The sequence below is a fragment of the Lathyrus oleraceus genome, chromosome 5 (genome assembly GCF_024323335.1).
Source record: "Lathyrus oleraceus cultivar Zhongwan6 chromosome 5, CAAS_Psat_ZW6_1.0, whole genome shotgun sequence".
Taxonomy (NCBI): domain Eukaryota; kingdom Viridiplantae; phylum Streptophyta; class Magnoliopsida; order Fabales; family Fabaceae; genus Lathyrus; species Lathyrus oleraceus.
In genome coordinates, this window is record NC_066583.1 from 48,222,184 (window position 1) to 48,239,623 (window position 17,440).

The 17,440-nt window shown below is 30.2% G+C and overlaps 1 protein-coding gene across 1 annotated transcript; it reads left to right on the forward strand.

Moving 5' to 3' along the window:
* The first annotated feature begins 5,859 nt into the window (after positions 1-5,859).
* On the forward strand, positions 5,860-7,942 carry LOC127085475 (transcription factor bHLH93). The gene is made up of 4 exons (XM_051025984.1): positions 5,860-6,673; positions 6,904-7,062; positions 7,299-7,463; positions 7,549-7,942. The coding sequence occupies exons 1-4, from the start codon at positions 6,089-6,091 to the stop codon at positions 7,633-7,635; spliced, it is 996 nt and encodes a 331-aa protein (XP_050881941.1). The 5' UTR covers positions 5,860-6,088; the 3' UTR covers positions 7,636-7,942.
* The last annotated feature ends 9,498 nt before the right edge of the window (positions 7,943-17,440 follow it).

Below are 17,440 nucleotides of genomic sequence, written 5' to 3' on the forward strand. Positions count from 1 at the left end.
CTGTGTTATTTGCATTTGGACGTGTTCTTTTTGCAGGGGACTAGTCGACCAACGCATTATCATGTGCTGTATGATGAAAATAAATTCACTGCAGACCAGCTACAGAGTTTGACCAATAACTTGTGCTACACGTAATGATATGATTTGCTTTTTTAATCTTAATTAATGTTTTCTAAACTTGTACTGTTTTCATTTAATTTTAGAAGCCTTCTGATACTATTTTTTTCCATTCAGTTATGCGAGGTGTACTCGATCTGTCTCAATAGGTTTGTTACTCGATTCCCTTTGCTTGTTTTTGTTTTAGGCTATACAAAACTTTAGTTTAACAAAAATGTTATCTTGTATGCAGTTCCTCCTGCCTATTATGCACACTTGCTATTATTCATCATGGGTGGATGGGCGTTATTTTGTTTAGTATTGGTTAGAACTACTAGACAGCTTTTGGATACAGTGGTCACTGGGTGTTGGTTGCTATGGATCTTTCGAGACTAATAGTGTATATTGTTGTTGTACTTTTACTAAATCATGAATATGTTGTATATTGTTGATCAAAGAATCATATATTAATGTTGTATATATGAAGGATTAATGTTGTATATAAATGGATTCATGTTGTATATATCAATGGATTAATGGTGTATAACATTGGATTAAAGGATGAATTCAATATGAATTTTACACTTTTGCAGCATGCGAACAGGTTACCAATTAAATATCCACTGTTTTTCAAACAATTTTTTTTAAAATAACTAACACTTTAGAGGGCGCTTTTTCCTGAAAGCGCCCTCTAAACACTTTACATTGACAACTTTAGAGGGCGCTTTTTCCTGAAAGCGCCCTCTAAACACTTTACATTGACAACTTTAGAGGGCGCTTTTTCCTGAAAGCGCCCTCTAAACACTTTACATTGACAACTTTAGAGGGCGTTTTTTCCTGAAAGCGCCCTCTAAACACTTTACATTGACAACTTTAGAGGGCGCTTTTTCCAGAAAGCGCCCTCTAAGGTGTCCCTTTATGGACCACTCCAGAGGGCGCTTTTTTCTGAAAGCGCACTATAATGTGGCCACTTTAGACAGCGCTTTCTCCAGGAAAACAAAGCGCTGTCTTTACCTATGCCAGCGCCACTTTAGAGGGCGCTTAAAAGCGCTGTTATAGGCCAAAATAAGCGCCCTCTTTTCCCTTATTTGGCGTAGTGATCGCTATCATAATCATGGTATATTTGTTTCTATTTACTCTTTTTGCATTTGTTTTTCTTTTTCAAAGAAAACATTTATGTTGTATGTGCCATTTTCTATGATAATAATGACAATTCACTTTTCTCACCTTTGGACTTGCTCTTGCTATAATCTATACAATTTTTTTGTTCCTTTTTTTTACTTCTATCTTTATTGTAAGTGAGAAGTATTTAAGATTGAGATAAAAAACATTGTGTTTTCATTCTCATATCTTCGTTAAGAATTGACACTCTTAGGATTTGAACTCTTTATAGAAATCCAAAATATCTCCCAAGTAATAATAGAAGTTGTCACACTAAATCATCATCAAGTTTGTTATGCATTCCTAACATTTGATCAAATAGCCCTTGAAAATAACTTAAGTGATTATAGAAGTCTCATCCTTAAATTTCAAACTTATGAAAAAATCCAACAAGACCAATTTATTATTCCCTGATTTAGAGGCATACAATGACTTTATCTTATTCCACATTTTTTTTTGTATTTTTCTCATCATCAATATGATTATAAACACTATCTTATATATATTTTCAAATGAAATCACAAATTTACCGATGTTCAAATTCACATTCTTCTCCGAACTTAAAATCCACCTTTTTGAACCAAAAATAGAGAGATGCATTTTCTTTATAAATAATAAATCATTCATCTTACCTATGATAATTAGTACCATTCAACACCACCGTCTATATATTCATATTTTCCTCAATCATTAAAGAAAGTTAGAATAATAGCCCTTAACCAAAAAGTGTTTCTATTATTTGAGGATTAGTGTTCATCTTGGAACAAAGTATTTCTTAGCATTGTTTTATATTTCCATGTGATGAGGTGGTTAATTGGGTGTCCAAAATCCCTCATAATTCTTTAACCACTACTTATTTTTTTATAATTCTTTGTTGCTTATACCAAAATGTTTTCATTTTACAAAACAAAATCTTTTTGAATGTCATAGAATCGTTGTTCTATCACTTCTAACCAATCATATTCTATGACGTAACAAATGAACCATGCATTTTCCACAATATTAATTAACTAAATATAGTTGTGAAATTAAAATGTATATTTTGTGTATGATTATTCAGGGAGAGACAACGAAAACAACAGGTGATATTGAAGTTTTTGGTGGTGCACATTAAATTGTGCTCTGTAATTTTTAGTCATACGCGGTTATGATGTGGTTACTAATTAAAGTATGACCTTAATTAGTTGTTAATTTATGAATTAATATTCCATAAAAATGACTATTTTCTGAAGAAAAAAAATCATAAATTCAAACTGTTTTTATATAAATCTAAAAATCATAAAAAAAAATTCTCCATATTTTTTTAAAAGTTATCATGTCAATATCATTTATCATCGACCATTACATCCATTTAATGATTTGATTATCATCCACTATCATTATAATCATCACTCGGATCAATATCATTCACCAATTCGGTCATCTCTTCTAATTATTGTTGATTTTACTTGATCAACCATTTAATCTCATTCATATGGCCATCACTTCGATAATTATAATCATTTTATCCATCTTTAATCCCTAATCTGACATCAGTAATCACCTACTATCAATGTATTCTTACCATTGCAAATTACAATCAGTATAAACTATTATCATTACTCTAACCATCTTAAATTACTCCCTCCGTTTCAAAATAAAAATCTTATAAATTGTTGCACAAAAAGGAATGATTGAATTATTCAATATAACAATTTTACATAAATATCATATTTGAATAATTCATGGTTCTTAAGAAAATAATTAGATATGTTGATTTTGATGATAAAATTAATATTATTTACTAGAATACCCATATTAAATGTAGTTAAAAGAATGGTTGAATAAAGTGAAAGTTCATAAATAAGAATATAATATAGAAAAATATTAAATTGATATTGTAAAAAGATAACTATTTTGAGATAGAAAAAAAAGTATAAATAAGACATTTTTTATGAAACGAATGGAGTAATTATTACTTCTTCATTCCTTTTTAAGTGTCTCTTTTACATAAAATTTTTGTTTCATTTTAAGTGTCATTTTCAAAGTTCAAGATAACACCAATTGTCATTTGTCAAAATTGTCCATAATTATTTATTAAAGAGAGAGAAAAAGTTAAATATATAAATAAATAGATAAATATATTATAGGTAAAAAGACAATTATTATTTGAAAAATAGTAAACTTGATTAATTTTATTGGTATTAGTAAAAAGTCAAAGAAAGACAATTAAAAAGAAATGGAAGGAATATTACATTAAAAACGTAAAAATACTCTTATTTTGAGAAAAAATTATTTAATTAAAAAGACTCTTATTTCAAGACAGAGAAATTATTTCCCTAACCTTTAAACATAGACATAATCATATGGTTGAAAATTACTTTATTAACCACATCAATCATCATTGATCACCATCCCAACAATTGTCTATTTAAATAACACTTTTATATATATATATATATATATATATATATATATATATATATATATATATATATATATATATATATATATATATATAATATATATATATATATATATATATATATATATATATATATATAATATATATATATATATATATATATATATATATATATATATATAATTTCTTTTTGTTTTTGAAAATTTTAAAACACGATTTTTTTTATAAATAAAATTTAAAATTTGAAAAATCTGAAAATTGATATTAATTTTTTAATATAGCTTTAATTACGTAATTACTTAAGTAAGAATTTTAATTACTTAATGACATATAACCAATGTCTGGAATCATATACAATCTAATCGAAAATCATGTGCATGTTTTGTAAAGCTAGGTAGATGTTTAACTACCAAGAAAAACCGCTTAAAATTACAACGGCGATAATAAGAACAAAACCACTCTTTAATTGTCATTTAGTGTACTAATTAGGATCAAGATCAAGAATACAGTTAAGATATTAATTATAAGAGTTTAGCCAAAATTAGGACAAAGACTAATTCGCCCCTAAAATACCTATAGCACTTAAAGAGAACCAAAAGGACAAGCTAGGAAATATCTATCATATTGCTTGTTCCTATAATAGAACAGACCAAATGTATACGCCAAATTTAGATCATCTATAAGATATACTACTAACTTTGTATCACATTGTTACTTTATTCATATACATAAAAATATAATGTTATACACGTACATTAAAGATTCTCTCTAAATTCAAGTTCAATAATTTGATTTATATAAAAATTTATACTTATATTCTTTTATAATATGAGAGATCTCGATATAATGAGTTCGTTTGTTTTATTTTATTTTTAAAATAATTATGTTTTTTAAAAAATTTAATTAACAAAAGATTCAATAAAAATTAATTTAAATAATTTTTCTTAAAATATTATTTTAGATATATTATTATTTTATTAAAAATTATCTTAAATATAAAATTGCACAGAAATTATTTAAATTTAAAGTTATTTTGAATAACTCTTAATTATTTTTGGTATACATCCTTTTGAAAAAACTTGTAATATCAATTATATTTTAATTTGTAATAATAAATATTTATTATTAAATATATTTTATAAGCAAAATATATTAATAAAATAAAAGGAGTATTCTAGCTCATACAATTACAAGTTTAAAATGCCACTAAGACTTTTACATAAATAATAATTTAGTCTTATAATTTATAAATAAAAAAATAAGTTTTAAAAAACTTTTAATAATTTAAAAAATATTTTTGTAAAAATTATTTTAAAAATACAAAAAAAAAAGTTATTTTAAAATGAAAACAAACAGATTATATATCTCCACACTAAATATATTTCTAATCAATACGAAATTTATATTTTACTCTCTCGAAATAAATATATAATAGAGGTTCCATATTTATAGCTTCATGGCTTCACCCTAGAAATAGAAAATGAAACAATGCATCAAACTAATTAATACATATATTAGTAGCTCAGAAAGAACAAAACAAGATCACCACCAACTCATTTGAATTTTGTTCTGAACCCAACTTTGGAGTCATTAAGAAGTGGGACCCAAATAAGAAACTTTATTCGAGAGTTCAGAGAAAAAAGAGCTTATTTTTAATTTTTATGTTCTGTTCACAAGAATTAATATTAGAGAATTTTAAACATACAAAGAACCTGGCAGGTAATTTAATAAAAGTAATATCAATCTTTTTTGTTTCCAGACAGTTGTGAGAGTCAAAGTTTTTGTAACAAAATGCCAAATAAATTATATAGTTTTTTGTTTTTTTATTGCAAAGTTTCGGTGAAAAAGACATAAACACCACTGTGAAAATTATAAAGCAGATTCTCTTTATATCTTAGGCCATATAGAGTATAGACACTATACATAAATACAATATTATACATACTTTAAATTGATATTCTTAATATATCTGCAATCGCGATCGCAATATTACTGAAGCATGATGCATAATGCAATATTACAATAGTGTAATTTAAAATTGTACTTGCTTTTACAATAAAAATTATATCAGATAATTTTAATTAAGTTTTTTTTAATATTTTTATTAAAATATTGAATTTAAAATTCAATATTTTTCTAAAAAATCATTAAATAATTTTTAATGATATATTTCAAACCCTTCTCAATTAAAATTTACAGAATAACTGTGTGGAACATACATCGCAATAACAGTAACCATAGTTATGTCAACATTAACGATCTAGTCTGCGACCGCATTCGCAGTTAAAAATCATATATTTTTGCATTATTAGAATAAAGTATGTCACAAACCTTGCTGTACTCCCCCTATAAATTCTTGAAAAGGTGTTTCTTAAAGAATTAACATTACCATTCACAACACATACACGTGCAAACTCTCACACAAAAATGGAGTTTTATGATGGAGATTTCATGGAGGAATTAATGGCTCTAAGAACAGAAACTCCAACTCAAGAACAAAATCAATTCTTCTCATCATCAACTAACAACAACAGCTTGAGTTTCGAAAACTTTTTCGATCAAAACTCTTGTTCTAATCAACAACTCTTTCCTCAAAGCTACATCAACAATGATTACTACACCAACAGTAACAGTTTCAATGAAATCTATGATTCATTACTTCAAGAATCTTCAACACCTCAGATTCTTGATTCATATTATAGTAATAACACACTCGACGCGCCGTTTGTTTCTCAAGATTTTCCGTTGTCCATGATTGGAGAAGAAGAGGATCAAAGTATGCTCGGCGAAGAGATTAAGAATTTGGAGCTGCAAACAACGTGCAAAATGGAGGAAACACAATCACCTGAAATGCCGGTAGTTTTCAACGCAGGAAACAGTTTGGAGAGAAAGAATCGGTCGAAGAAGCTTCAAGGACAACCGTCGAAGAATTTAATGGCGGAAAGGAGACGACGAAAGAGATTAAACGATCGATTATCGATGCTACGAGCAATTGTGCCTAAGATAAGCAAGGTAGTTTATAAGTACATAATATTTTTATAGACAAATGTTAGTATATTAGTCGTTACATTACGCAGATCTAATTTATTTTGTCGAATGTCGATGGATATATATATATATATATATATATATATATATATATATATATATATTATATATATATATATATATATATATATATATATATATATATATATATATATATATATATATATATATATATATATATATATATATGATAGATGGATCGAACGGCTATACTTGGAGATACTATTGATTATATGAAAGAGCTTCTAGAGAAAATCAACAATCTCCAACAAGAAATTGAACTAGATTCAAACATGTCAAGCATTATCAAAGATGTAAAGCCAAATGAAATCTTAATAAGAAACTCTCCAAAGGTACAAAATTTCCCTAATCCTTTTAATTAAGTCTCTAATAAGATATTTATCGTAAGGTGTCAGTTCAATCGTAAAAGTTTGAATTTGTAATTTTAAGAAGTACTGGTATTAGTATAGTTCAAATTGTTTCGATGAAAGTTATAAAATAACTATTAGTACGAACTTTTTGTAGAGTTCAAATCTTCTTCCTACATTGATATTTTTTTGTGTGTATTTTTTAAATTTCGTCCTCGCAGTTTGCGGTGGAGCGAGGCCTAGACACCAGGGTTGAAATTTGTTGTGCAGGGAAGCCTGGGTTATTGCTATCCACAGTGAACACATTGGAAGCATTAGGTCTTGAGATTCAACAATGTGTTATAAGTTGTTTCAATGAGTTCACAATGCAAGCTTCTTGCTCAGAGGTACTACATTATTTGATTTCTAATTTTTACTTCATCCTATGATGCCTATAATCAATGGTATTTTCTTATTTGTTATGTAAAACAGGAATTTGAGAGAAGTACAATGTTGAGTTCCGAAGATATTAAGCAAGCTTTATTTAGAAGTGCGGGCTATGGAGGAAGATGTTTGTGAGGTCTTGAATTCAAATATTCAAAGATAGAAGTTTTATGCGCTTACACGCAAGGGATGAATCTCAATCGTTAATTTTAGATCAGACGATTCAAATTACATAATTTGTACCTTAATTTAAACATTCTTGATCATTGATTTAGATCGAACGACTGAGATCTGTTACTACATCGCACGGTTACATTATAGAATCCTTAGGCTAGTTTTTTTTCCCAACGGTATCATCGATTCAAATGAAATATTCATTTATGTTGATTGATTTTGGTATCTCACATATCTATATATCTAAGTTCAAACTGAGTTCTGGACACGCGACTTACGAATAGTCTGTTCAATTCTGCGAGAAAAAGAAATCTGAATATCTAGGATGTGGTGGAGTTGTCCTAATGAATCTTGTACACAATTACCAATGATAAAATCTTTCATGTGATTGTGAACATGAATATAGTTTATGGATGAGGAGGGCCTAGTTGTTGCCATTGGATGGTCCCTTAGGTTATGCATGTGGAGGCTCAAGCAAAATTGTGAGACATGATAAGAAAGTAAAGTTAGGGTTTTTGTTTCTATTCCTTTTTTCTTCTTCCTATCACTTTTAGATGTCACTTTTCACTTTCTCTATTTGTATAGCTTCTATGTATGTAACACTTTTCTCTAGAATGTAAGAATGTGATATTTTATATTTTATTCAATTTTTACTTTGAAAGGGGTCATAGATTATAAGAGAATTCATTGGGGGACCGAGAAAAAAAACAGAGGACAGGGAATATTCCTAAAAGCAAAACAAATATAAAATGAATAAAAAGATGCAAACATTGGCTAGAAAGTGTTTTTAATTCTTTTCTTACAAACGCACATGAAACAGTATAAAATAAGAAGTGTATTTGATTGGAATTTTAAAAGATTTTGTGATATTTAGTCAAGATTTTATATAAATTTCAAATAATTTTATGCTATTCATTTACATTTTTTAGAGTAAATTTTTTTGTCATATTTGATTTAAATGTCTTGCAATTTATTTAAAAAAATGATAATAATTTTTTTTTTACAAATTTTAACGAGTTCTTTAATAACATAGATTTTAAAATATTTTTTAATTAAAAATACACAAACCAATAATCTAATTTTTTTTATAAAGGATAAGAGGATGTGATACTTCAAACCAATAATCTAATTCATGTGGCATTAATCAAGAAGATGAAAGAAGCTTTAAATCTTAAAGATCCTTGAGGAGATGTGGAGTTGGAGAAGAAATATTGTTGAAAAAGAATTTTTCATTAAAGTTTTTGTGTTATATTTTTTTGATAGATATGAGTCATAAATCAAAGTCGATGTATATTTTGCACAAATAATATAGTTTAAAAAAATATGTTAGCTGATCATATAGTTAATTAATGTCTAAATTTGTGTTTTGCATATGTGTCTCTATCTAGCTCAAAACAATTTTCATTACACGTAGAAATTACTAAATTTTAAACATGGCTTTCACATAAACTTTGGTTTTTCAAATTTATTAAACCCTTTCTAGATTCCTATTCATACAATAACCCAACCTTGGTCTTTGATTATGAGAAGAGTCTCAAATACTTATGCTCATAGAAATCACGGGAGACTAAGTGCGAAGAACACCCTCTAATTATTATTATGATGGTTGATGTTCTTGATTGATGGTGACCGTCTTGAGAAATGCAGTAAAATTGTCAACCATTATAGTCGTTTCTCTCTATTGAAAAGAAAAAAGGTTGTTTTTTCTATTTTTATCGGGACTCAATTATTCCCACATATTAATATACCCGAACCATAATTATTTTGATATTATTTTCATCTGAACATTATTTTATCAAAATAAGTTTAATTAACTTGGATATGATTTAGGGGGAGCTTACAAAATTCAACCTATGGACTATTAGACTCAAAGGGGGCTTACAAACCTCAAACTCTAATATTGTCAAGCTAGTTAAACTGTCCAACCGTTTCTCTTAAATACATTTGTTTATCATAATCAAAAGGGGGAGATTGTTGGAACAAGATTTGTTCATATCCCTAGGAGTTTGATGATAACAAAGTAACAAGTGAGTATACTAACATATGTTGAAATGTGAAGGACCACAAGCTTAGTATTCAACTTTGGATATACCTTGTTAAAAGTATATGTGGAGAAACAAAGTATATCAAATTTTGGAAGATCAGAATTTGATGACTCTGAAGGATCAAACTCTAAACGAGGTGGTTTTGCCTCTGAAGGTTCAGACTCTGATCATAGAGCTTCAGTCTCTGGTGACTGCTCAGATTGTGAAGGATAAAGGTGTCTCTGATTCGTACATTGTACCAAAAGCAAACAAGTCTTGTCAAAACGCCATATTTCTGGAGAGAGTCAACTATGGTTTTATTTTACAAGGCTCAAGGAATGGTGATCTGACATCTTAAGTTTGTTGTACCTTTTGGTAGATACCTAGTACTTAGAAAGATATTGTGAACAATATCTTTATTTAGTGGACAATGCTTCTAACCAAATACATTCTCTAATGTCTTTCTTGGCATGCTTCTTCACTAAGTTAACTTTTATGCTCAACCCTCAAACGACTCTTTTTCTATACCTATAAAATGAAGTTGAAGATTTGAAGGAAGGACACAACAACATAATATTAGAATATCTTGAGCATAACTTTAAGCTATTATTTTATAACTTTTATTGTATAAGATCTTAAGATTTTTTATCTTTGTGTATCTTAGAATCTTAAGAGTTAAAAACCTTTGTGGTTGTTGTACAACTACTATACTTCTGATTGTGTATCAAAGTATAGTCGTTATCTATTCTACTTAACTGTTTGTTTAAAGTAGAGGAAGTTTCTTGCAAAGTTGATTGAGTATTGAAAGTCTTATACTTGTGTGTATAAGCAAAAGAAGTATCTTGCTTGTATGCTTGAGCAACGAAGTCTCTTTCAGGTGTGTTTGGAAAATGAAGTCTCTTGCAGGTGTGCTTGAGCAGAAGTCTCTTTCTGGATTATTAAGTAGTTGTCATTAGGATTGATTATAGTGAAAAGCTCTTGTTGATGCAATTGGACTGGACTACACTCAGTTGAGGAGAAGAACCTGGATAAATCTTTGTATGTTGCTTTGCTTATTATTTCTGATAACATAATCTTTTCACTGCCATTAATCAACTTTGGCATCAAACTTTGAACCTTGATCAAATTCTGAAGTTGCTCTTATCAGAAGAGAAAACATTTTTTACATACACAATTCAACCCCCGCCCCTCGGTTCTTGTATATTTTGCCCACCATCAGTTGGCGTCAGGGTACAGTCTATACTATAACACTTAACAATGGTATATTAAAAGATCTTGAGAAAAATACAGCTTCCATCATGCCTGAGAGTTATGAACTAACTTGTCTTGTTAGTCTTCCTCGTGGGAATAATAACAATAATCAAAGTACATCTAGTCAAAATAATTGTATTGCTAGACCATAAACATTCAGTGGAGATTCTACTGAATTTGAATTATGGAAGAGTAAGATGTACACTCACATCATTAGTCTGGATGATGAGTTATAGGATATCTTAGAAGATGGCATTCACACTCATGTCATTGGTGTTGGTACGATTTCTGACAGAAAGTCTCCCACTCTTGCTCAAAAAAAGATATACATAGAAAATCATAGAGTGATAGGTATTCTTGTTGATTCCTTTCCTCATTCTTAGTACATAAAGATTATTGATAAGTTTATTTCCAAAACTATCTTTAATTCTTTATGTGCTACCTATGAAGGTAATCAACAAGTTTAATAAGCTAAAGCAAATCTTCTTGTTCAGGAATATGAGTTGTTCATAATGAAAGATGATGAGAACATTGAAACTATATTCTCAAGATTTCAAGTTCTTGTGTCTGCACCTCAGATATGACCAAAATCTATACAACTTTGGATCATGTCAAAAAGTTTCTTAGGAGTTTGCCTGCCAAATGCATACCCAAAGTTACTGATATTCAAGAGGCTAAAGACTTAAACACATTAAGTCTTGTTAGCAATCTCAAAAGCCATGAGATTGAGCTAAATGGAGATGAGCATGTAAAGCAGTTTAAAACACTGGCTTTGAATTATGTTAGGAGATGTGAGAAATCTTCTCATACTAATGAGTATAAAGAAACCACTCATGATGAAGCTTCTGATGAGGAATCTGATAATGATCAGAAAGGCTGCTTCAATTGTCAAAAGCCTGGTCATTACATAGAAAGAAAAAAGGAAAGATTTCAAAGGAACGACTTCAAAAGCAAGTTCAAGAAAAGTCTCATAGCAACATGTGAAGAACTTGGCAATGAAGAATAAGCTAATATTGCATTGATGGCCTCAACATTTTTAGATTCAAAATATGAAGCTAGTTCTGACTCAGATTCAGAAGATATAGAAGAGGTATTTTCTAAACTCTCTAAATCTGATTTAATTACTTTGTGTCAAGATCTTATGGAAATATGTCAGCAGAAAGCTAGACATATGAAAATTTTAAAGAAGTAATATAGTATTGTAAGAGATGAACTAAACTTTTATAAAGAAAAAATTGAAAATTTTGAAAGAGATCAAATTGTTTTAATACAATATATTTCTAACAAACCTCTTGATAAGTATGAATCTTCTCTTCAAGAGTTTTTCATATTTGGCTACAACAGAATCAAACTTGCTTTCATGACCTATGGAGTGAGTAAGAACAAATGAGAAGGTCTTGGTTATCATCAGAAACCTTATAATCCAAGGACTGGTATCTTGATAAAACCATTGGACCCTTCTTCTTCAAGAACTTCTCAAAAGAGGATGAATGCTTACTTTATGCCTACTGCTGAAAATAGTAAAGTTCTGAACCAATCAGAATTTATGATGAATGACTCACAAGTTCTGAAGAAATTAGAATCTCAGACTCAAGGATCAAAAGTTCTAAGAAAACTTGAACCTAAGATTATCAAGTCAGAGGTTCTAAAGAATTCAGATTTCAAGGTTATTGAATCAAAGGTTCGAAGAGGATCAGAAGTCAAGGTCAAGACTTATCCTAGACAAAATGTTTATAAACAAAAAGTTTGGAATGAGTCTAAACTTCACTATAATGCTAAGGCTCAAAGCAAGAGGAAGGCATGCAAAATTAACCTCAAAGGACCCATAAGACTATGGGTACCAAAGAATGAGATTCTATTTGCTATAGATATGCTAAAGAGAAAAGGACAAGTAACAACTCTTGTTTCAGGACAGTGGCTGCTTACAACTTACAACAATAAGAAGGCCTACATTTTAAACCTTAACTCTGAAGGAGGAAGGAAATATGGAATCTTGAAGAAACAAGTAAGACAAGGTTACTGGTACTGGGAAGATTAAGGTTCTCCTAAATTGTTGGTGCTTCATACTCTTGATACATCTCTGAAAGTCATCTAGCTGCTTTGGAGTCTAAAAGAACTCCTGGTGTCTTTCTAAAAAGCATTGTTGGGACAATGTTGCTCCTTAAGAACAATCTCTATAGCAGATCAGAAGTTGCACAAAGAAAGTTATGTCTCTATTTTTATGAAGCAGTTTTTAATCCTATTGTTTTAAGTGATTCTTATTTATGGAAGAAGAATTTCACTTTACTGTGTTAATTCTACTTCTATCAGATTGACAGAAAATCTTATATTTCACCTATGTCTAAGCATCTTAATTTGTGCTTACATATGATTGGAGTAGTATATAGTCTGATGATGTCCAAAAGTTACTATGATCAGATGATCTAAACTAACATTTGATATATAATAGCCTCTAAACCGCATCAGCCTCTAAATCTAAGTTTAAGACTGACTGCCTCTGATATACACACAAGTGGACAAAACTGTTGTTTCTGCCTTTGGCACATGTCTGCTTACGTGACATAAATTTGAAACGTCTTATGACGCATGGATTATTACTATTGAGTAAAAACTCTGTTATTCTTGATTATTTGTCTTTAATGCATTGTCTCTTGTTTCTTTTTGTATTTATGACTTATTTCGTTTAAAATTTCTTTTTCACTCAAAACACTCTATTTATATTAGAAACACACAACTCTCTCTCTCTCTCTCTCTCTCTCTCTCTCTCTTCCTACACTTTTGTTTTCTCTAACCTCCTTTGAAAACCCCCTTTTTCAAAAGAACCATAGAAACCTTAAAAATTCCATTTCACAATGGTGTCCTCATCATCTGCTCAACATGCACACATGACTGTCAAGTCTGGAAAAAGTATGACCATCAAGCCCCAATCCATGGATTTAAATCAGGATGATCTGAAGTTTTTGGTGGAATAAATTGTTGATTTTGACTTATTTAATCAAAATGGGTATAATCTTTGGAGCTACTTCAGAGTACAATGGTCTTCATACTTTGAAATGCTGAACAAACCTATTTACCCTTACCTTGTGAAATACTTATGGGTTAGTGCAGAAGTATTTGATGAACTTGTTGCATATGCGGAACTTAGACTTCTAGTAGAGAAAGAAAGTTTTTTGAAAGAGAAAAGTAAAGAAGAAGTGGGTTTGAAGAAGTATTTGATCTGTTGTGATGGGTGTTAATGTGATCGTCACTCGGAAGACTATTGCTAAACTTTTGAGATTTCCAAACTCTGGAATTTTGTTGTGGGCACTAAAGACAACAGTCCTGAAGCAAATGCTATCAAGAGGTATTTGTTTGATAATGCTGGAAATCAGTGTTCTTCTAACATTGGAAAGGTTAAGAACATGAAAAAAGAATTCAGGCTTCTGTTCAAGATTTTAATTGGTTGTCTGATCCCTAGAAAAGGAAATACTGATCAAATTTCATGGGATCACAAGCACTTCATTTTGTACCTAAAGAATGAAGATAACACAATATCTGTGTGAAGTAAGAGGCTGTTGTTGTTGGTGAAATAAAACCTGCTGAGGTTCAAGTTGTTGAAGTGATGGCCAACTTAAAGTCTCTTTAAGCTTATGATGTTGTGTTGTTCTTGATTGCTTCACACAAATGGTTGAAAATGTAAGTTGATAGATTTATCTTGTTTTCATTCTTCAGGTAGAAAATGAAATGTTTGTGATCCTATGAAGTATGATAAGTACTTTCTTCTCTGGGGATCAGACAACCAATTAAAATCTCGAACAAAAGCTTGAATACCCTATTCATGTTCTTGACCTTTCCAAATTCAGAAGAACAAAGATTTACAGCATTATCAAACAAACACCATTTGATACCATCTGCTTCAGGATTGTTGTCTTAGGTTCCCACAACAAACCTACCAGAGTTTGGTGTACTTAAAAGTTTAGCAATAGTTTTCTGAGTAATGATCACATCGACACCCATTACAACATATCTTATTTCAACTTCTTCAAACCTACTTCTTTTCTACTCTTCCCCTTCAAGGAATTGTCCTTTTCCACCAGAAGTTTAAATTCCTCACATGTAGCAAGTTCATCAAAAACTTCTGCCTTGACCTAGAAATCTTTAACAAGGTGAGGATAGGCAGGTCCATTAAGCATATCAAAGACTGGAGACACTCTTAGACTCTGAAGAAACTCCAAAGATCATACCCATTCTAACTGAATGTGTCAAAGTCGATAATATGTTCTACCAAAACATTCATATCATTTTGATTCAAATCCATGATTTTGGGCTTGATAGTCATACTTTTTCCATATTAGAAGATCATGTGTGCATGTCGAGCATCTGAAGAAGACACCATTAATGAAATGAGCTTTTAAGGTTTCCAGGGTTATCTTTTTGAAAAAGGGGATTTTTCAGAGGAGGTTAAAGAAATAAAAAATGTAGTTAGTGAAATAGTGAAGTGTGTGTTTCTGACATAAATGAAGTGTTTTTGAGTGAAAAAGAACTTTTTAAACATAACACACCATAAATGAAAAAGAAAACAAGAATAAAAATAAATATAAAAGTAACCAAGAAAATGAGGAGTTTTTACTCAACAGTTTTATTCCAAGTGTCAGGAGACGTTTCACATTTATGACACATTGCAGGACAGGTTCCAGAGGTAGTTACCACAAAGTGTTCATTTGTGTACACATCAGAGGTAGTTAGTATTATTCATAGTATCAGAGGATGTGATACTTCAAAGGCTATTTATTCATCGGAAGTTGATAAGAAGCTTATGATCAAGGTAGCTTCTAAACATCATCAGATTCTGACATAAAGAAAGATTTTTACCAACTAATATAAGTAGAATTATCAAAGTAAAGTATAATTATTCTTTCATAAATATGAAGTTTTTCTGAAAAACATAAAAAAATGTTAGGATCAGAAACGATTGCATAAAAACATAATCATACCTCTCTTTGTATTATCAGCTTTTGAGATTGTCCAAGGGGAACAATATAGTTCCAACAATGCTCTTATGAATACTACCAGAAGTCTCTTCAGACTTCTCAAAACAACTGGACACACTTTATAGACATATCCATAAGTCTGAAGCACCAGTTCATCACAGGAGACTTTCAGTCTTCCCAGTACCAGTAATCTTGTCTTACTGATTTCTTCCAGATTCCACATCTCTTTCCTCCTTCAGAGTTAGGATTTGGGATATAGGCCTTATTCTTGTTAAAGGTTGTAAGCAACCCCTTGTCCTGGAGTAGGTGTTGCTTTGTTCTTTCCTTTAAGTATATATGCAGCAAAAACAATCTCATTATTTGGTACCCATACTTGTATGGATCCTCTAAGGTGAATTTTATAGGGATTCCTCTTGCTTTGTGCCTTAGCCTTATAGTAAGGTTTAGACTCATTATAGGCTTTTTATCCATTAACAATTTTTCTAGGATAAGTCTTAACCTTGACTTTTGAAGCTCTAAGAACTTTAGATATAACAACTTTGAATTCTAAGTTCTCCAAGACCTTTGACTTTAGAGTTTTAGGTTCTAATTTTCTTAGAATGTTCAACCCTTAAGTCTGAGATCTTGAATCCTTCAGAATTTGTGAGTTATATATCACAGGTTCTGATTGGTTCAGAATTCTACCATTTTTAGCAGCAGGAATAAAGTAAGTATTCAACCCCTTTTGAGCAGTGCTTGAAGAAGAAGGGTCTGGTGGTTTCATCAAGACATTATTCCTTGGATTGTAAGGTTTCTGATAATAACCAAAACTTCTTCCTTTGCTCTAACTTACTCCATAGATCATGGAAGCAAGTTTGGTTCTTTCACATCCATATAGGTATCACATAAAGAATTAAAGATAGTCGGAGTTGTAAACTTATCAATAGTCTTTATATACTTATAATGAAGTAATACATCAACAAGAATGCCTCTCACTCTATGATGTTTTCTATAAATATTTTTCTGATTAGGAGTGATAGACTTTCTGTCAGAAACCATTACAACACCGTTAACATGAAAGTCAATACCATCTTCCAATATATCCCACAACTCATCATCCAAACCAATGATGTGAGTGTACATGTTTCTCTTCCACCATTCAAATTTAGTAGAGTCACCACTGAATGTTGGTGGTCTAGCATTATAGTTGTTTTGACTAGATGTACTTTGATCATGGTTGTTATTACCATGAGGAGAACCTCCAGCATGGCTAGTTACTTCATAACTATCAACCATGATATAAAGAGTATTTTTCTCAAGATCTTTTTGTACCACAGTTAAATGTTTAATACATACCGTACTTTGATGTCAATTGAACGTGAGAAAAATACACAAGAAGGGGGGTTAAAATTATTTCGCTCCTGATAGTACAACTTTAGAGTATGAACAACGTTTAGAGTCTGATATCAGAAATGGTAGTAGCAGCGAAAATAATAAAGATCAGAATTAAAAGCAAGCAACACACAAAGATTATCCTAGTTC